The sequence below is a fragment of the Sylvia atricapilla genome, chromosome 9 (genome assembly GCF_009819655.1).
Source record: "Sylvia atricapilla isolate bSylAtr1 chromosome 9, bSylAtr1.pri, whole genome shotgun sequence".
NCBI lineage: Eukaryota > Metazoa > Chordata > Aves > Passeriformes > Sylviidae > Sylvia > Sylvia atricapilla.
The window spans coordinates 15575070-15596211 of NC_089148.1; the positions used below are offsets into that span (position 1 = coordinate 15575070).

A 21142-nucleotide genomic window follows, 5' to 3' on the forward strand; every position below is an offset into this window, starting at 1 on the left:
GGGAGGTGATCTTTAAATGGCCCTTCCAAACCAGACCATACTAGGACTCTATCATTAATTTGCTGATACATACAGCCATGGTTACTAAGCAGTACCTGTCACAGATTTCAAGGAGTGCTTGAAAAAACTGGCTGTTTATTCAGTTTCATGGCCAGTTTTCATGGTAACAAGGAAGTATTTTCATTCAAGAAAAGTAACAAGGGCTAAAGGCATATTTACAGCTATTTATAGATTAATTATATGGACATAATCACCTCTTCCACCATCTTCTTCAGAGAGAAAGCACACACCACCATTTCTCCCATGATATATAGTCAGGCTGTCTTACTGCACATTAACTTTGGGGAAGGTAACCATCCTCACCAGTCCTTCTAAACACTTAGTGATTCTGCTTCCTCAGTGTTCATGTCTCATTACTGGATCCCACAACATTACCTCACCAACACCTTAGCTGCTCCTTCTGCTGACCTATGCTGCTTTTCCTCTTGCCACCCCACTTCAGAGGAGCCTCAGACTGCACATCTCCAGGAAGCCAAGAGAGCCCTCCTTACCTGTGGTTTGGGCTCATACTGTTGCTGAAGCATCTCTGCCACTTTGTTTTCAAAGGCACAGAGCTGTGTGTAAACTTGGTGCAGAAAGGCCTCACGCTTTGTCTCATCCAGCTGACAGCCCTGGAATAGCACCTGGCCCAAGGATATACATGTCAGTCATCAAGTTAAGATTTTATAGCACCAGCCCCCAAGATGGTACACAGAAACACAGTGAAGGTCAAACACCTCCCTGACAAAGCACAGGTACAGCTCAGGCCACTTCTCTCTGCCCCTGCTCAAAAGCAACTGCCTGTGAGCAGTGGTACCTCGTGACATCTGCTGTGCATCCCACAGCAGACACTTAGGTGACACTCTGGGAAATCTCCTTCTTGGGCAAGAAACTCCTACTTCATTTGACTTTCTCCAGGATAAGCAGTTATTAGGAGAAAGAGGCATAGGATCATTGTTAGAAACCATTAACTGTAGTCTGATGCTTCTAAGGAAGGCCTGTTTGTTCTAATCTACCGTACCTATAGACTGATCAAATGATCTTCCAAGGGGAACAGCAAATTGAAATACAGGAACGAAACAGTTAGAGAGGACATTACAAAAGAGGCTGAGCAATGTGACAGAGTAAGCCTGCCACCACAGAAACTCCCCAGGGTGACAGGCACGACACCTGTGTTTACAGATGTCACAGGCAATATCTGCCCACAACCAGATACAAAGAAGATACAACGTGCAGACAAAGACCTCAGCACATTAATGGGTGCTGCATGTCATCCACGTTCCCTTGGCCTCATACAGACAAGACCTCATAGTGACATAGGAGAAACAGATGATTACCACAGGGGGCCTTTCCTCTATGAGTGATAGACACATACACCTTTTCCTCCATAAAAGAAACATAGTTATCCAGTTGTACCCAGAGATCACAGTTCATGGCCTCATACACAAAGTGAGAATTTAGAGAGCTCCAAAGAAGAAAGATGTAGCAACTTGAGAGTGCTCAAAACAGTGTAAATAGGGGAGACACTGAGGCACAGCATTATGGTCTACAGAATTACTGGACAAGATGACACATAAAACGTCAATAGCAAATGCAGAAACTCCTGCTACACCTACTCCAGTAGCACCTGACAACAGACCAAAGTGATGGCCACACTGCTCAGGTACAACACAAATCCTGGCAGAAGACTTAGGCAGGGAGGGCTGGGGAAGGGGAGGGAGGGAGGGAACAAGCATAGACTAAGAGGCTGCTCCTGTTACTACACACTTCTCCTGGTATTAGCAAAGGGATGAAACACACCACCATAAACACGTAAGTTGTGTGAAAATACTGTAAAGTGGAAGAGATCAAGGATGAACTTCAAAAACAACACTGGCCCCATAAACCAGACTCGAATTTATTAAACAGACCTGCCCTGACACAAGTAAAATTTCACTGATAAATCTCAATACAGCTCCCTCCAGCAAGAAGCATATTCAGACCAGTGCAAAAAGAACAAAGTTTGTAGCAAGAGGCAATTATCTTTGAATTAACCGCTGTTACAGAGTTAGAACAGGCAGACAAGCCTTTGGTCATACAAGCTCTTCTTGAATGCTTCAAGCTAATTAAAACAGGCAAAAATAATTAATTAACAGAAACTAAAATGAAAAACAACCCCCAAACAACAAAACAAGAGCAACAACAACAAGCACACATTCAACATGAGGCAAATACTCCCTGTGGCCCAATTCTAAGATCATGCCTGAGGGCAGCATTCTCCAGAGAAACACCTGCTTCCTGCCCAGGAAGGAGAAGTTGCTCACACACGCTTCTGCATCATGCCAGGCCACACGTCTTAGCGAGACGAGCCTGCAGCATCACAGCTAGCAGAGCCCAGCTGCCACCTGCCCTGCTTTCCCTGCGCTCACAGGACACCACACAACACACAGTGAGCTGCTCACGCTGTGCCAAGGGAGAGCCTGAACTTTACCTGGTGGGACTGCAGGCCAATGATGGAGGAATACACCTGGATGGTGACAAAGATTTCTGGCTGGTAGATAATGTCTGAACCAGGGATACGAAAGGGTCTTAACAATCCCACCAAGCATCGGGAAAGGGCATGAAACACTTCATCAAAAATTATCTCCCCCGTTGAGTCATCCTACAAGAACAGAGAAAGGGAACAGCTTTTTCATCTTCTAAGACCTTCAATTTCATTGTTGGTTGTTTCACTCTGCAGAGCTAACAGCAAACATCCTTCTGCAATGGCAGCTAGTTTAAAGTGACACTCCTGTAAACAGAAGTCACACATTAAGCATCCAGTGAAGAAACAAGATTTGCCATTAAATTCCCAGCCAGAGGCAAAGCATGGCCTCCTCCCGGGAAAAGCAAGACTTCTGCAAAAGTTCAGACTGACACTGAGAACAAAAAGCATTTTCTCAGCAAATAGAAACGGGTTTCTGTTTTAATACAGGACACCCCAGAGAGAGGCAGTTTCTGCTCTTACCACAATCCCCGTGGAAGGGCTCAGATCAAGCTCAATCACAAACCGGTACTGTCGGGCCAGGAAGGTGACCCGTGTGGAGGGGACGAGGAGGTAGGGCCTGGGCTGGACCGGCTCGTCTGGCTGCCACCCATTAGGCAGGATGCTGAGAACATCAAGCTCATTTTCTGACTTTACCTGCCAGAACAAGCAAACGGTATATGAGAGAACATCATGCCACAACAAAGCAAGAGCCAAAGAAAGGAACGGGCCTCAAATGCTCTGCAGGGTGCAGGTGCTGCTGAGTGGTGCAGCACCAGGCGCGGTGACACCATCCAGCCCCGAGCACCAACTCACCAGCTCGGGCTCGGGCACGGCCCGGATGACTTGGTGCAGGCGGCTGAGGACCCAGGCGAGCCGCACGTTGCGGGAGATGCGATAGTCCTTCTTCATCAGGAGGAATACGTGCCCTGCCTCCTCCACCTGCGGCGGGAGCACAGCGGCACAGGTCAGTCCCGGAGCAGCCCCGCACAGCGCCCGCGCCTCGCTGTCCCCGGGCTGCTCGGGCCCCACCGCTCCCCACGGCGGCCGCGTCCCCTGCGCCCGCCTCACGGCGCAGCCCGGCCCGCTCCGCTGCCCCGGCCCCGCTGCCCCGGCCCCATCCGCACCTCCCCGTCAGGCCGCTCGGCCGCCGCCATGTCGGCGCGGCCCTGCCCCGGAACTGCCTGTCCGCGGGAGCACGGGGCGGGGCGCGGCCGCCATCGCCGCCGCCATGCAGGTGAGGGCCGGGGGGAGCGGGGCCGGGCTCCGCGGGGCCCGAGAGCCCGGGGCTGGGGCGGCCTGCGCGTCCTCCAGCGCTGCTGGGCTGCGCAGCAGCCCCTTGTTGCTGCGCGGCTGTGGGGTGAGCGTGTGTGCGCCTGGGTGCCGCGCTTGAATTAAATGTTAATAGGAGAAGAATTTAATTACTTTATTAAGTGCTGTGAATTTGTAGCATCCGTGTTGTCCGAAGAAAAGAGCATTAACGACTGGTTAACGGGCTGTAAAGATCCGCCTCCTGTGGTTTGTTTGAAAGCGCGGCCGTCTGTCCTCGTACAGATCTCCTGGTCGTGCTGCTGAAAAAGAAAGTGAAAATGGATTGTCCCGCTATTGCTCATTTACCGGGTTTATTACATTGCCTCTTCTTGTTTCAGACGCTTACTCATACCAGTCTTTTTACTGTTTTTTCACTGGGTGGGTTTTGTTTTGGTTTGTTTTTTTTGGAACTATGAGTATTATTCGTCATTCTCGTTGCTATTATTAGTATGTAGGAATACTGTCCCTCTTCAGTTAGGGGGACAAGAGTGACGTGTAATATTCGAGATGCAAAGGAAGCATGCATTTATGCGGTGACATAATGATACTTAGTTTCTGATGTTTTCCTAATAACTCCTGTGGTCGCTTTTACTTCTTTGGCTGCCTTTCCAGCATTGGGCAGATGGTTTCATGGGTTACCGTCACATAATGCTGAGATCTTGTTGTTGAGTGAAAACGTTATCAGCTCAGATAATGTAATTGTGTGCAGAAAGTCCTAGGGTTTTTTTTTCTCCTTTGTTTTGCCAGTCAGGACTTTTCCCCCTTTTGTTTTGCCGCCTGCATTGCTTTACCTTTACCTACTCTGACTCTCACCTTTGCCTCTCAGTTGCTCCGTATCAGGAGGTCTTTCAGAACCCTCTACCATAAGCCTTATCTTTACTACTTCGGGCCAATTTAACATTCCTAACAAACTCCTCAAAGTGTCCTCTTGGAGAGGCACAGCATTCCTTGGAATCACTGCTCAGTCCTACTGTATGCTTATGTCACTGTTTGCATCTGCTTCCAGCTCCTAGTGGCTTTGGGAAGAGCCTAGGGAAGGAGGGCTGGAGTGCACTGCTGCCGTGAGAGTGTTCTTTGTGCAGTGGGGTTTCATTCATCCTCTTGAGGGCTCCTTGGATAAGCACAGGCAGGGGGACAGGGGAATTGCCATGAGTGCATATGCCTGGCACCTCTGCAGTAGAACACTGGCTACCAGCCCAGCTTGTAACCCAGGCAGTAGTTAACCTCCTTGCACAAACACGGTGCTCACAAACTATTGCAGGCACATTTCTTAATTGGACAGGAACTGACAAGTCCCGTTGCAAGATGAAGGAGAGAGCTTTTATCTCTTGGTGGAACAGCCAGCAGCAATCTGTTCCATGAGTCCATTCCATGGACTGGGGATCAAAGTGGACTGGGACCCATGGACTGAGGATTAAAAGATTGATTCAGCTGTTTTTTCTAAGGTGGTTACAGTGAAATGAAGTCCCATCAGTGATTACTGACTTGTTGGAGTATAAATAAAATAGAACAACGTTTTGTTCTCATGAGCATGGAAGGTGCCTGATAATCTCTCCATGAAGCTTACACTGGGGCAGTGTATTTGAACAGAGCAACAGCAAACCCCATAGCAAGCATGCCAACAGCCTGAGTCATTCTATCAGCTTTCCTAATCGGTATTCCCTTTCTATTATTTGATTGCTGTGTCCCACCCTCCTCATGGATTATTATTCTACAGCTCTCCACTTACACGAGCAGTTCCTTAGGGCTGGGACTTTAATTATGTTTTGTGCAATACTGTAGCATGAGTAATTTAGAGTAGATAAGGGGTTAGAGGGTTTTTGCAAGAATCAAGGACATGCCTTGTTGTCTTTGGCAATACATCCCCAGTCCTGACACTTTATCTGTCACCATCCTCCCTCACCCGGAAGGGGATGTCAGTGGGGAAGATTTCTTAAACAATGTAATCCCAACAAAAGGCAGGAGGTGAGGGGTGTGTGTGGGTATGGCACCAGTCTGTATCACAGCAGGGCCTCCCGTAGCCCTGGTGCACAGGGCCAGTAAAAGCTGCCAGTTTCCTTGGTAGCTGGAAGTGTCACATGGGCAAAAGAAAATAAAGAATGAGGTGAAGGGCACAAACTGGAGTCTTTAGTCCATGGTCCTGGTACTCACTTTCAAAGATTGTTTTGGATGAAGACATCACAGCACCCACAGCTGCTGTCAGAAAAGGCTGAGGGAATGCTAATCTTTGGTCTGGCTTAGCTGAAATGGCTTACAGAGGTTGCCGAATGAGGTAAAAAGCAGATGAAGTGATGATGTCTTCACTACACTGATCTAGATCTTTAACAGGGCAGCTGGCCAAGCATTTGTCTCAGGTGCAAATCTCTTGCCTAAGTAGTCTGACCCAAGAGAAAGGGGTCAGTGTGAAATAACAGGATTTTTATCTCCAATACCTCTGCTTCCTCTGAAAAGGAGACTGACTGTAGGACAGATTGGATCATGGATGCATGGGTGTGGATTCACAACGTCTTTGTCCTCCACCCTTGTCTGTCTTGCCTTTTTTTAGAGAGAGGAGAAGCAGCTAGAGCTGACCCTGGAGGCACTCATCAGTCAGGTGGCTGACCTGAAGAACTCCTTGGTCAGTTTTATCTACAAGCTGGAGAACGAGTATGACCGACTCACATGGTAAGGTGTCTCACTGTTGATCACTGCCAGAGCTCTTCAGGCATGACTCAAAGGATTAATTAAAAAACATTACCTTCTTGTCAATGGGTTTAAATTTTCTTTTACATTTGTGCTCTAGGAACCACTACACATCTTCCACAAGAAAACCAGTTGAAATCCATTGGCTTCATGCTGTACAGTAATAAGAGTCATGCTAATGCCTTTTAATCCATGGGAACTAGACTTGCATCTGCAGTGAGTAGAAGTTCTCAGATGAAAGACCTTAGAGATGCACATACACTATAAAATGAAGGAATGGTTCTTTCTGCATTTCTTGACCTTTTCTGGCTTCTTATGGCTCTGATATAAACTGAGCTTTTGTGTTTTGCTGATTCTGCTTTATCACACAGTTTGAGAGCCTTGCAAGGTGGCAATCTCTTCCTGGAGAATATGGAGCACAAAAATGTTATGGCTGTAGCTTAAGAAACTATATGGTATCTGAGTGTCTGCCACTGCAGCAAAGCTTCACAGGCATTTATAGTTAATGTTGCAGAAGGCAGGAGAGCTGATGAATGCCGCACAGAGACCAAGCTGAAGAGGACCTCCTTGAAAAGATTTTAAGTTATTTAGCTCCATTGTTTTTTAGTCTGGATAGCCAAGCTATAAATATTTTGTCTCCTGGCTTTGGGATGAAATTATTTCTTAGACCTTGCTCTAGAGTTTAGCTGGGAAAGGTAGTGACAAGGAAAGAAGTGCCTCTCTGTGTGTTACTGAAATCCCAAACAACTGCTACTTTCAGTGGTACTGCTTGTAATGTCCTTGAGATATTTTCTGCATTTGAGCCATTTCCAATAAGGATTGGGATTTGTCCTCACCTGCATATTCAGCCCTAGGTTTTACTGCTTATTATCTGAAGTAGACTGATTGGAGGACTAACAGTGTTGCTTCCTCACTCCTCAGCCATTTGAACGAAGAAAGAAATTTTCTGTGTGGCATCCCCTTTCTATCTTCCATCTTTATTTGCTTTTCCAGGCCTTCAGTTCTAGACAGCTTTGCATTGCTCTCAGGACAGCTGAACACCTTGAATAAAGTGCTAAAGCATGAGAAGACCCCACTACTGCGAAACCAGGTGATCATCCCCCTAGTGCTGTCTCCTGACCGCGATGAGGAGATCATGGTAAGATATGTTCCTTGAGTATCAGAAAGTGCTTGACTGCCTGAATATTCAGCCAGGCATTCCTCAGTTCTGGGTGTAAAGGAAGAAAGGGCAACAAGTACTTTTGTCTGAGAGCTGCTTTGCTCTGTTTTCACTTACAAACACTTGCACTGGATACACTTTACAGAAGATGTTCCTGTTAATAAATATGTTGCTTTTACTAAGAAGGCACAGGACGAATTCTCAGGCAGGCTGTTGAGACTTCCTAGTGCTCCCCAGATCAAGGTTTCCCCTGTAGCCTTGCTCAGCACCATGGCCTGTGCCCTGGTCTGGAGGAGGCCCTGAGTGAGGCTTGTCCCATGTTGCAGCGGCAGACAGAGGGGCGTGTGCCGGTGTTCAGCCATGAGGTTGTGCCCGACCATCTTCGAACTAAGCCCGACCCTGAGGTGGAGGAGCAGGAGAAGCAGCTGATCACAGATGCAGCTCGAATTAGCCCTGATGCTGCACAGGTGAGTAAAGAAGAGTTTGATACTTCTACCTATCCTTAGGCCACAAGATGCCCTTTAACTGCTTCCTTCACCCTTCCATTTTACAGTTTTCTTCTGTGTCCTTTCCTGTCTGAGATTTCTTCAGCTAACCCTAGCCTGAGGTTTGGTTTTCTACACAGTTTCACAATTGTATCCAGCTCTCTGGCTGTTCACCGGTGGTGACATCCAGCCAGTCAGAGGCAAAGGCTGTCCCGTCCCCACAGTGCCCTCCTGCATGCATTAGCACTGGGCACTCTAGGCTCAGCTACCAAAACACATTTAGTTACATGGATCCTGGGAAGGGAAAGCTTGCTCATTTATCTTGCTGATTTGTACTGATCTGGAGGTATCCTGGCAGCTTCTGACAGTTTTTGTTTTGCAGAAACAGATCCAAAGTCTGAACAAAATGTGCTCAAATTTGCTGGAGAAAATCAGTAAGGAGGAGCGTGAATCTGAAAGTGGAGGTATGTCACTGAGGTGGAGGTGGGGTATGGGGTTCAAGCAGCAGATTTGAGAGAGTAGAGGCAAAATAGGTATATTGAAGAGCCTGAAGCATAGGAAACACAGTTGAGCAGCATAAATTAAATCATTCCAAAAGATGCAAGATTGGCTGTCCCCAAAATTGGAGCCCTCTAATTCGAGAAGGGAGCAGGTGGGTGCCATGTCTCTTCCTTGTGTGACCTATGCATGGTGACAGGTCACTCCAACCCTTTGACATATCCCTCTTTGAGGAGGTGATAAGTATCTGCCAAGAAAACTTCCCAATCAACTTTAATTAATAAAAATAGCTGTGAAAACACAGCAGCAGCGAATGAGAAAGTCTTTAGCTGTGTTCTGAAGGAGTCTACATGTTGACAGGTTCTTGTGTGATCCTGCCTAGATAATGGGTGTTTCAGGCTCATGGCCAACCTTTTCTGCTTGTGGTGTTCACTATTCCCAGGAGTGCCACACTACTCATAAAGGCAGTGGCATTGTTTTTACTGTCATCTTGGCCACGGGACCTGAGGACAGGTTCTGCCTAGTATCTGGGATCGACAGTATAACTGGGCACATGTGTAGCAAAAAAACTTGCAGACACCATGTTGTTTATGAGCCTCCAAAAGGGGATGTTGCTATTGTTTGTTTAAATCACAATGCTTGTTACCTGCCATAGGATTAGCATGCAATAGCCTTTAGTGGGGCATGGAGGAGTTAGCTCACTCTGTCCTCCTTCCATGAGCAGATTATGCCCTGCTCTCAGTGAAAGAGCTCTTGGATCACCAGTGTCCATTGATTTTGCAGCTCCTTTGACCTTGCTGAGACTCTTGTAGGACACCTGTAAGAAACTCATCTCTATTGCATGCGCTAAAGTAGCTGAAAAGTAAATTCAGGACCAGCTATGCTACTTTTTAGACCTGATTTCCAAGTCTAAAAATAACTTCCAAACTGACTTATTTTTTTACAGGTTTACGACAGAACAAGCAGACCTTCAACCCTGCAGATACCAATGCACTGGTAGCAGCTGTGGCCTTTGGGAAAGGGCTGTCAAACAGGAGACCTCCAGGCTCTGGGGCATCTGTCCAGTCGGGCCAGCCAGGAGCTGGTGCCATCATTGCAGGTGCTTCAGGCATGCAGCAGGTCCCAATGACAGGTGCACCAGCTCAGCAGCAGCCAATGCTGGCAGGAGTGCAGATGGCACCAGCAGGACAGCCAGGTAAAGTTCCATATCTGAGTTCAGTTGAAACCCAGGGACCGAGAAAGACGAATGCAAATGCAGACATGCTTCCCCAGTCACCTTTTAGATCTGACTAAGTATGAGGTTCCTTGCTGGCCTTAACAACATGAGTCAGGTTATAATAGAGGAGTAATTCCTGTTTCAAATTGGCTCAGAGGGTGAGGTGGATCTCAGCCAACTAGCTTCAGCTTGTTAACTCCCACTGCAATACTTAGTGAACATAGGAATCAATACGGAGGGAGATCACAGTGTAGTTTTCAGGGATCTGTACTGGAGGTTTTTCTGTGAAATTTAGGATGTGGTAGGTAATAAAGTGGATAAGTTTGATGATAATGAGTTATTTAGGGTAAGGAAAAAAGTTTTCTTTACAAAGGTAGGACTTCTTAGACAAAGCGACTTTGCTTAATAGCAGTAGGTGACGTTTGCATTGAATATAAAGTGAAATAATACGCATAGAAATTTGACTGTACATGTCCAGCAACTGGACTCTAATCTTGTTACTTGTATTTGTGAAATACGTCTATGATAGAAGAATTCTGTAAAGACAATACATTTGGGTGTTCAGTTGGGGCAGAAATGAAAACCAAATGCTAGGAATTTCTAGAAAAGGAACAAGAAAACAGAGATTATCTTCAGGCCATTCTGTAAATCCATTGAGCACCCATGCCTGCAGTATTGTGGGAGGTTCTGATATCTTCTCTGCTAGTGGGTATAGCTTTGGGCTAGGGAGAAGAAACAGGAAGCCTATAAAATCCCAAATTATATACAGCAGGTAGATGAGGAATCATTGTTCATTATCTCCCACGATACAGAAGGATTGGTGAAAGTGCACCAATCAAAATGTGGGCTTGTAGATTTGCAACAAAGGGGGGGATACTTTTCTGAATACTAAATAATTACACTGTGAGCACATTGCCTAGTGTGCGATAGGCAGGTAATGTTTATGTGAGATGGAAAAATAAGTAAGTACATAGACTTCTGGATGAAAAATCAGTCAACATCTAATCCTGAGGATACCAACTCTGATTCCATGACCCTGAGCCACAATATTGTTAGAAGCAGAATAGGTATTCTGCAGGACTGTCGTTGCAGGCTTGCCCTGTTCTGGTATTCCTCCTTAAAAATCCTCTGCTGTCAGGAATGCTTTTGGCCTGGGGGACCTGCAAGCTAACCCTGTACTGTCAGAATGTTTATGTTAATTGTGATTTAAGATATCTGATATCCTAATTGGTGTTTTCTTGCCTATATAATGACTGTTGCTCAGATGTGTACTTGAGCAACAATATTGATCCTAATTAAAGTATGTATTTATGTAAGAGTTAGAAAGATATTTCCACTGTAATTTGGTAACAAAGAAGACCTCACGTGATTCCTGGCTGAATACCCAGAGACACTGTATCCAGGGTGGGAACACAGTTGCTCCTGTAGGCCAACCAGAGTGCACTGGTAAGGAGAGCACTTGTCCAGCCTGTGTGATGGGGAAAGTACCTCTTGGTAAGAGCAACTACAGTGGGTTTTGGCAAAGGTCGCTATTCTGCTTTTGATAGTGTCCATAGCTGAGGCTGAAAGAATACAAGAACAAAGTGTATCTTGATCACAGTTGGTTTTTTAGGGATTTTAAGCCAGAGTTTGGTTTGATACCATTGGGTAGCCTAGCCATTAATTTCTGCAGTTCCTGTTCGAATTACAGTTTTGACTTCTACAACACCTATGGCAGTATGTCCCACAGCTTTATCACATTTTCTTAAAGTATTTTCTGTGTTTAAATTGCATTTTTCTTTTTTACCCATGTTGTGAGAAATGGTGAATAATCATTCATCAGTTACCTTCTCCATACTAGTTTTTATGTTTTGGACATCTGTCACGTCTCCTTCCTTTGTCTATTTTTAGATGTTTTTCCCTTAGCTAAGTCCTGTTCTCTTTAATATGATTTCATGTGAAAATTATAACTTGGACCATCCTTTTCATGCTTACATGCATTTTTTCTGGTGGTTCTCAAGACTGGGAACACCACAACCACTCACAGTGTCTCAGATATGGGTGTACCATACAGTTCCGTTGACTGTTGTTTTTGGAGTAATATCTAACAGTTTAGTGATGTCTATCAGTTACCTGTCTACTCATTGCTGGTAATGACCCACTATGGATATGTTTGAGAAAGTTTAATAATCTTTATTGTTTTAGGCTTTTGCTTATCAAATCTTTTCTTGTCCTGCTGCACTATAATTTTAACTTTCAGAAGTTATCTCTTTTTTTCTGCTTCGATTTTAAGACACTGGAGGAGTGTGTTTTTAATATCCCTCTGTGCTGCCCTTAATCGCTGTTTATTTTTCAGATCATCTTAGTTTTGTCTAGCACTCTACACTTACTGTAAGCTGCTAGTAAGATGTCTTTGAACACACTCCCATGTGAGATTGGTATCTACAGAGAGTAATAATGCCCAAGAGGTGGATGTGGTTACAAGAAATTAAGAAATCTGAGAGAGGCTTAGTAATTTAAATATACACCCTGACTATAAATAATGCTCCAGGGAAGGGGATACAGACTGTGAAATGAAAGTGGACACAGTCTGGGTTCTGAGTGTGCTGCTGCCAGCAACTTCTATGAGACTAAGTTTGACACTGCTATAGGAGTGTCAAGGATATCCTGACAAGGATAAAGGCTTGCTGAGGATGAAAAAATAATAGAATTGGAGGGGATAGCAGGGGACACAGGAATTGTCAAGGAGATTTGTCAGTAGAGAAAGATGCTGATTTGCAGAAGAGATTGATCGTGTAGGTCTGAAGCTGGAAGGTGCTTTAGCAAATGAGCCTGGAGTGGACCTGAAAAAGCCCAGACAGGGCTGTTGTGAGTCTTGCATGCTCCTGAGCAGATGTCCTCACATATTGCTGATTTTGCACTGTTTTTTCTTTTTTCTCTCTCCAGGAAAAATGCCAAGTGGCATAAAAACAAATATAAAATCTGCCTCAATGCATCCATATCAGAGATGAGTTGAGATGAACCAGACCTGGGGAACAGCAACATTTGTTACTGCTGCAGGCCTCCCACCTGGATTCCTTCTAGGACTTTCAAGTCCCTTCACATATTCACACAGTATATACGGGAAGACAGGGTTTATAAGGCCCATTCCTGGATTTTATTTAGTTCTTGGTGGCTTGTGTGGAGCTGCTCCTGGCCATGTCTCCTGGACACAAGTACTTCTCTGTTCAGCCAGAGCAGAGGACTTTGCTTCTGATACTGATGCCATCTTCTCCAGGTAAGGCCTGGAGGATAACTACCCTTTCCCAATACAGAACCTGAAGAGCTGCACGGAGTTCCTTGTTTCTGCTTGTTCACTTGGTACATCATTTCTTTATTCTGTCCTGTTTAATAAAGACCTTGTTATGCTCACTGTGAGACACTGGTGTCCATGTCTCAGGTCATAAGAACTGTTACTTCCCTTTGGGTAAAGCTACAGAGCAGCTCCAGTCTAAACCACACAGAAAGTGTTGGAGACCAAGTGCTGGAGCTCAGGTTTATGTGTAAAGAGGTGTAGTAAAGTGAGTCAGCAGGGTATAAGCATAAGCAGAAAACATCTTGTGCATTAAAAACCAATTATGGCTATACCCCAGAAAGCAAAATACTGGAAGGACTATTTCAAGGCCCACAGCAAGAAAGCACTTGAGGAACAGAAGCACAGAGCTTTTGTATTCTGATGCTGCAGTAAATTCCATCTGGATCTGATTTCACTTCCATGCTTCTCTGCTTCTGTTTTCTGTAAAGTTTCTTATCTCTTCAGGATTAATTTATCACTTCAGAATGGTATTTCAATGTGCCCAGAACTGTGACACTTCTGGACGGGCCAGGCTGTGAAGTCCAGCCCACTTCTCTTAGGAACTGGGCACTGTTGAAGCCAGTTCTGTTCTACTTTCTGCCCTTGAGCTGTAACAAATAATCTGCCTAATGAGAGATTCCTGTGAGATGAAAGGGTGGGAGCACATGCCCGTGGAGCCTGTCAGTACATACAGCACTATCCTAAGGGACGAATGTCCTGCCTCTGGTTGCCCCTGCATGGACTTCCTTTTGACTTGTGTTGAAAGCCAGCAGTGTGTTTTACTCAATAGCATCTGTCAGCAATCTTCGGGTGAGGAAATCTCCACTCAGCAGATACAGCCTGCAGCTGCTCCTGCACTGCTTGCCTCTGAGCTAATCAGATCCAACTTATTTGTGGAGGCTGTGAGCTGTTCTCCCAAAACAAAACCATCCACAAAGCTGTGACTAGGGCACTTATTTGACCCATTTTGACTGCTGGCCCTTGAAAAGCACTGAACTGAGAAGTAGGAAGTTGAGCTGGAAGCACAAACAGCTTATACAATAGCAAAGCTGCTCCACTGCAAATGAGTCCAGTGACGTGTCTGCAGTGGCACCATCCCAGCCACACTGGTGGAATTGCTTTTTGCTCCTAATGGATGTGGAGGTCCTGGCTCTCTGGGATGGCAGTGACTGCAGCAGAGAACTGGTGTGAAGGCAGTAGAGGCATGTTACTAGTTCCAATGTGAGTGGTTTGTGCAAAAACAAGCCTGACAGCCAGGGAGTCAGAGCCTGCAGGGTTATTCTTGTCATGCACTGAGAACCATGGGAATGGTTGTTCCCTCCTCTGCCTCATTTCCTTGCTTTGGTTGGAAAGGAAGGTGGAATACTGTATGTGTCAGATCTTTGGCATTCATCATTCATGGAGCCTCAGCTCTAGGATGCTGCTTCACTACATCCACCCAGACTGGCTTCCTTATAAAGCTAAAATGCCTCAGTGCTGGAGCTCAGGGCCAGCAGCTGGCTGGAATGATTTGGGCAGCCTGGGACACAGGCAGGGCATGGCTGCCTGCTACCCACGCTAACCTGAGTAAACGCCTCCCAAAAACGCCTCCAGTGGGGCAGGCCAGACCTTTCACACACTTGGACTGGAGGGAGGGAAACACAGGCAGGGTTTTTTCCATAGATTATAAAGCAGGGAGGCTGGCCAGGCTCGCCAGCGTAACTTCCTGCATGACACAAGCTGCCGCAAATTAGTTCTTGTGTAAATTAGAGCACTGTTGTTAGGAAAACAGTTGATTTTAAACTGATGTATCCCTGCTACAGTGGCTGCTAGGTTGTTCTAGAAACTATTTTCCTTGTTGTAACTTAGATTGAAGCTGCATTTCTTTAATTCTCTTCAAGTTAGTGGATCTTCTCAGAAAGGAACTGAGCCTCTGAGTTGTTAGTAGCAGAGGAGTCAGATATTATGGTCAAGCTTTCCTGATCCTTTTTTATGACAGACTGAACTCATGAAAGTCCCTTTTGCTTTAAGGCATATTTTCCATTTCTTGACTCACATCCAGATCTCCTTATGCATCTGTGTCCTTTGGGACATTGGACCAGGACACACTATTCTAATTGTGGGAATGGGAATTTCAGATGTAGAGCAACTCTAACTCTTATCCAATTGCTGCCAGTTCTTGAATGTTTAAACAGGGAACAGGAACAAGCCTTTTACCCATAAAGTCACTGTGGAATTCATGGTCCACTGCTTGTCACTGTGGTCTGCAAGTCCAACAGGGATTCAATATTCCTGATGCACTGTGTCAGAATAAAAGTACGACCCTACTGGCTCAGGTCAAATGCTCAGGCTGTGTCCTGCTGTAGCAGGGTCCAAGTGGGTGATTGGGAAACACTTCCTGTGAGCATGGGATGTGCTGCCATTCTGAACCCTTGTGGTTTTTTCTCCCTGCCTTATCCAAACCCTTTGGAACTCATCTCTTCCTAGTAGGATAATTTTGGCAGGGAGGAGGCTCAGCCCTGGCATGGCAGGTGCTGCTGGGCTGTCTGGGCTCCTGTTTGGGGGCAGAAGAGTGGTGGAGAAGAGCACTGGTTTGTTCTGGCCCCTCAAGTCTCCCTGCAGTACCTACCAGGCTCTGGTGCAGATAATGGGATCTTTTGTTGCATGGCCCCACTGCCCCAGGGATGCCAAGGGCTCCCAGGACAGCAGGACATCGTGAGTTTGGTTTTTTCCAGCTAACCAGCTTTACACTATTTAGCACTCCCTGCTGCAAATACACACTTAGCACCAGCTCCACAGGGAGCAGCTCCTCTCCTGCCTCACACTTGGCCAGGCTGCTCACGAGCTTGTTCCTTGATCGCACACACTGCTGTACCAGCTCTCTGATACTTGAGAACATACAGTGCCAAAAAAATTATCATGTTAGTCTGACAGGCTTATTGTCTGTAATCCTTGTTGATTGGTATTTATATTTCTCTGCTTTAAGTCTTTATCAATATGATCACATATTTTTTGGTCATTATTTTGCATGTGGTGTCTGTCAAATAGACACACCTGTTTACAAGGCCATCCTGTTTACTTTTTTAATATGCTGGCATAACATCAATTTGCTTGTTCTCTGGAGCTTCTCCAGGTTTCCTTGCGTTACTGGATCTCAGCATTAATAGTTTTGATTTTTAAAAATGGATGTTATTTTTTTAGATGCAGGATACCCAGACTGTTGAGTTTTCAGCATTTGCCTTATGCAACTGTTGTTTAACATCCTCCTGAGTTACTGTTAGAGTAGAAAGTGTTTCACCCTCATGACAGGAATGCTTCATCTGGCTTCCTCCCAAATGCAGGAGAGAGATATTTATTGCCTTTCCTTCCTGCCCAGCTACCCACAGGCCCACTGTTCCCAGTCAGTATCGCACGTGCAGCCGTGCTGGGTCGTGCCCACAGCCTCTCCTGCTGCTGCACTGGGCCACATTATCTCTGGGAGCCATGAAGCTTAGAGTGGTGCCATCACTTCTCTGCACCTCTCTGCATCCAGTGATCAGCATGACAAACACCTGCTGCTTGTTTGTTCTCTTGTCCCGTCCCCAGCAGCCATGTGCACACAGATGTCTTCTTTTGTAGAAACAAGCAAAACATAACACCTTTTGGTTTTGGTTTTTTTTTAACCTAGATCTTTTAATTGGGTGTCATTAAGCCTTTATAGTGGAAATGAAGTATGTGAGGTGTGAGGGAAGAAGTGGCTGAGAAGGTAGGGGGACAGAGCAGTGAGGGGAACCTCCACAGGTAAGGCAGGGTTTTGGTGTGGGCTGCAGGGTTGGTTTCCATCCTCCTGCTAGGATAGGATCTTTTTGCCAGAAACATCTGGGACTAAAAGGGAAGTCTTGCGGTGGCTGAGTTGAAAAAGCCAGAGCACTTTTTTATGCTAAGAAGCAAGATGATGGGGTGAGTGCTGCCAAAGGGTGTTCAGCCAAGTTTTTAATCTGCATTGTTTCCGAAGCAGCTTCACCTGCAGCTCACAGAGGAGAGACAAACACATGGAAACAGCAGCAAAAGGTGAATCTTAACTGACCTCTGAAAAGCTCAGAGCCTGCTTGGAAGTCAAAGGCACAAACAAAGGGTAGAGTGGTCAAGTGGTGCACACAGCTCCCCGGTCTGGGTCTGTGTTTTTCCCCAGGCTCCCTTCACGAGCTTGGCTATCCCAGGAGAGGCTGAACCTGTCTGTGTGACAGCTGGTGCCTACAAATGAATACACAGGTGTTCTCAAAAAATCCCATGGATCTCCTCCTTCCACCCAAGTGCAATAAATCTTCAACTATCTTAGACATAAAATGTTACCACTTTGTCCCTCTCAGAGATGCTGTGGTGGTAAAAGCTTGTGCTCTAAAAATGGGATGTTTGGATGTATTTGTAATACACGCCATAAAAATAGTTCAAGCTGATGTGATTCCACAGTTTATTAATTGCCCCTATGATATTGCAGCTCTCTGGCTGGACCCAGGAACACTGCCTTGGTGGAAACCTGCACTTAGAAATTAATGAAAACCTTCTGCAATTTCCTTAGGGGTAGCCCTGTATATGAGAGTAATGCAAAGCATGCTGTCTGGCTCCTCTGAAGGAGAAGCCTTTGTCCTTTTAAATTTTTTTGTGTGTGTTTTTTTAAAGAAAGAAAATTACTGCATGTATATTTCTCACTGACATGCATATTTTCCAAAGTCAGGTGTTCAAGAGCTGTAGTTCTTGCAGCAGCTATCTTATCACTAATGCTCAGATTCTGTCACTGATTTACCTGCTTGTTGTAAGGCTTCTCCCTTCACTACCATCATATCCAAGCAGTTTCTGCGCTGAAATAGCAGTGGGTTCTATGTCCTGCCTGGTATGTCAGCTCCTTTCCTCTGACTAATGACTGTGCCCCAGGGTACTTTTGCATTAAGTTTTTTATTTGCTGGCCATACACTGGGGTAGAGGCCATGCTTTGGGGCATTAGTGTCTATGGGTGTTGTTTCAAAGCTGCAGCATTTCCCAGGATGTTCCTCTTTTGAAGGCAGGCCTCCTCCCTGTACGCCTGTTGCCAGGTGGCTTTGGTGGGACCTGTCTGTCTCCCACTGCCATGTGGCAGTCTTGAGCTCTGCCCACCCTGGCGTGCAGCACAGAGGTGTGCTGCTCCCATGGGAATTTGGCTTTGAAACGTGCAGCGGATGTTTATGTGCAGTTTATTTTTGGTAGTGGTGCAGTACTGAAGCCGGGGTCCTGCTGTGTGATGTGAGAAAGACTGCTCTTGTCTCCTGCTCTACTGCAGCAGTGTGGCAGGACTTCAAAGCTCTGCCTAAGAGCTCACAGCAGTAGCTAATACAGGAATGGTTTGCCCTGAGAAACATGTTCTGCGTAAGTGGGGCTGCAGAACCAATTTTGGCTGTCTTGTTTTTGTATATTTAGGTTCTCGTGGGCATCACAGAAGTAGAAACAGTGTCAATCATCATCATCATCATCATCGTCGTCGTTATCATGGCACAGCCTGTTTTGCTCCAGTCAGCAGAACAATGCATCCGGTGGTGCCTTGATTGCACACGGAGCTGCAGGGGAGCTCCCACGTGTGCAGCCCCAGCCAGAGAGTGTGGGCTGGGCAGGGAGCTGGGCAGCACTGGGGCTGCAGGCAGGAGGAGCCAGGCAGCCCTGGGCTGCACAAGCCCCACTGCAGTTGCTGAGGAAGTAATGACTCACAGAATGCTTCTGCGGGTGCACCCACCATTGCTCTTAAACGTTGGTATTCAGTCACACAGGGAGTAAACCAATAGGAAACTGTAAGAGTGTTCCAACCCACATTTTGGGCCTTCAGCTCCCTCTCCTTTTGCCTCTTTGTGTCCTGTGCTCTCTGGTGTGTCTTGCTGGAGCTCAGGTGCCCTATGTTTGTCCCCTCACACACATTCAGGGAGGCCATCAACAACACTTTTTGGAGAGGTGAGTCACTATGAGAAACATTGCAGCCCCTCACCATGGGAGGTGCTCCACTGCTGCTCTCTCCTTCTCCAGTGCCCCCTGGGCCCGCCAGGCAGGTACAGGAGGCCATGGCAGACCTGCCACAAGTTTTCTTATCCCTCAGTTTCCTTTTTCCCCCTTCCCACCATGGGTCTCAGGGCATGTACTTATGCTGCTGGCTGTGCCAGTGGACAACCTCAGAAGCAGAGAAGATGCCAGGCAGGCCATGGAGGACAGTATCCCCTGCCAGCCTGCAGCCCAGACAGGCAGGCAAAGCCCAGCCCTGGCTGGAGCTAAACACGGCCTCATTTCATGGCTAAACAATTCCTCTTTGTGCAGCCTGTTCTCCCAGAACAATCCTCTGCTCTGACAATATCCTTTCTGTGGCTTAGTCCCTGTGGAGTCACCAGCAGTGTGCTCAGCCTGACGCCTGGCAGCTCGCACCCCACTGCCCGATGGCCGAGGTGCAGCACTTGGGACCTCTGCCCTTGGCAATCTATGCTGAGGACTGTGTGGCCGCTTCAAGCCAAGGTCAAGTCCTCTCATGAAAGTCCCCAGCACAGCCTGGAGAACTTGGGAGGGTTTTTCCTTCTGCCTTTGCTTACTCCATGGAGCTGCATGGCACCACTGTTCTACAAGTTAGGAGGATAGCCCTGGGACACAGTTGTGGAGCTTGACATATGGGTGTCAAGTCACCAAATGTGACTGTAATCCCAACTCCCTGAGTGAAGAAGTCACCTAGCTTTGTCAAGGTGCTCTTTCAGACTCCAGGCAGTCTGGGACAGGTGGCCAGAGACGATCAGCTCATGTGGGCTTGAAATCACAGAGATAAAATGAAATAACTTAGTATGGAAAGGGGACTCAGTATGCTCAGGACCATAGCTTTCTCATCACTTGCATTTTCCCTCTTCAGGAGCAGGTGCCCATCAGACAGCTTTGAAAGGTCCCTGAGAAGGGGCAGTTTTCAGGTCCCTACAAGAGACAGAAAGCTCCCAGAACTCCCGTGGTCTTCTTGCCAGAGTGTGCTGCATGTGGCACATCTCCAATACTTGTACAGCAACCAAGGACTCCTGTTGAGCTGCATGTGCTGAAACCTTCAGACCTCCTGACCCTTCCCAGCCTCTTGCCTCTAGGCCTTGAGGTGGTCCTGCCATGCCTGCTGCCAGGCAGAGACACTGAAGAATGGGCTTCTCCAGGCTTTTAGCATCCTCAGTCACCTTGCTGTGGCTATGGCTCTGCTTCTTTCCCTCCCCCTGTCCCATGTTTTGATGGATTTGAAACAAGCACCATTATTCCATAAGATTATCCTACAGGCCACACGAACAAATAAAGATGCTTTAAAAAGTCCAGAGTGGCCTGAGACTTCTGGCACATCTGTGGAGGATCCCAGGCTATCCTGCATTGCTGGGGTGCTGTAGCCAGCCCAGGGAGGTGGGTGTCAGGGCTCACCCTGGAGAGGCTGCTATGCAGCTGACAAAGAATTCTTGTCCCAGCAGGAAACAACAGTCATGTGTGCCGCCCACCCCGGCTGGCAGGCAAAGTCCAGCAATTAAACACACAGGGGTGAAAGTCTCCTGTCAAAGCTCCAGTGCACCACCACAGTGCCAGCAAGCTTCCTGTTGATGCTTCCACTGTCCCTTTCAGCTCACGGAATACCTTTTCACAGGTGACAGGTGACGTTTCAATGTGAAACTACAGTGTCATGTTACAACAGGGGTTTCAGCTGGGTCATTTCATGCCTGTTGGCTACAGAAATGTGGGTTGTTTCTGGTGGCTTGAGGGGCTTGTAGGGACCTCAGATTCCAGAAATGAAAGCATTTCTTTTGGCTTAAGGGGAGAGGGCAACAGTGGTGGGGTAATTGGCCTTTACTGCTATTACAGCGTAATCAACCCAAATAACGTACAAAATTTTGCACAAGGTGAGTCACTTGATCTTGATATCAGCTGTGGAAGGAGGTAACACATCAGCCTGAACAACACATGGCCA

The 21142-nt window shown here is 46.7% G+C and overlaps 2 protein-coding genes and 1 long non-coding RNA gene across 4 annotated transcripts in view; 2 read left to right on the top strand and 1 right to left on the bottom strand.

Moving 5' to 3' along the window:
- SZT2 (SZT2 subunit of KICSTOR complex) overlaps positions 1-3706 on the bottom strand; it is a 54004-nt gene extending 50298 nt beyond the window's left edge. For both annotated transcript variants that reach the window (XM_066325051.1, XM_066325050.1), the window contains exons 1-5: positions 3670-3706; positions 3359-3484; positions 3026-3199; positions 2510-2680; positions 552-683 (exon numbers count right to left, since the gene is read on the bottom strand). In XM_066325051.1, the coding sequence (XP_066181148.1) occupies positions 552-683; positions 2510-2680; positions 3026-3199; positions 3359-3484; positions 3670-3699 (633 nt within the window). In that variant the 5' untranslated portion in view covers positions 3700-3706. The remainder of the gene's footprint in view (positions 1-551; positions 684-2509; positions 2681-3025; positions 3200-3358; positions 3485-3669) is intronic.
- A 41-nt stretch (positions 3707-3747) lies between these two features.
- Positions 3748-13283, top strand: MED8 (mediator complex subunit 8). The gene is made up of 7 exons (XM_066325053.1): positions 3748-3779; positions 6399-6517; positions 7529-7673; positions 8021-8161; positions 8562-8643; positions 9624-9872; positions 12819-13283. Exons 1-7 carry the CDS (start codon positions 3774-3776, stop codon positions 12881-12883), a joined length of 807 nt encoding a protein of 268 aa, XP_066181150.1. The 5' UTR covers positions 3748-3773; the 3' UTR covers positions 12884-13283.
- Positions 13284-15694: 2411 nt separating this feature from the next.
- Positions 15695-17597, top strand: LOC136365224 (uncharacterized). Its single transcript, XR_010744302.1, has 4 exons — positions 15695-15900; positions 16853-16965; positions 17183-17235; positions 17357-17597. It is a non-coding gene; the product is annotated as an uncharacterized lncRNA (long non-coding RNA).
- Positions 17598-21142: the final 3545 nt, after the last annotated feature.

What these genes read in the sequence shown, in the direction of transcription:
- MED8 (XM_066325053.1), top strand. An exon ending in ACCGCGATGAGGAGATCATG is followed by an intron (nt 7,674 to 8,020) that starts GTAAGATATGTT and finishes CCCATGTTGCAG; the next exon opens with CGGCAGACAGAGGGGCGTGT. An exon ending in TTAGCCCTGATGCTGCACAG is followed by an intron (nt 8,162 to 8,561) that starts GTGAGTAAAGAA and finishes TTTGTTTTGCAG; the next exon opens with AAACAGATCCAAAGTCTGAA.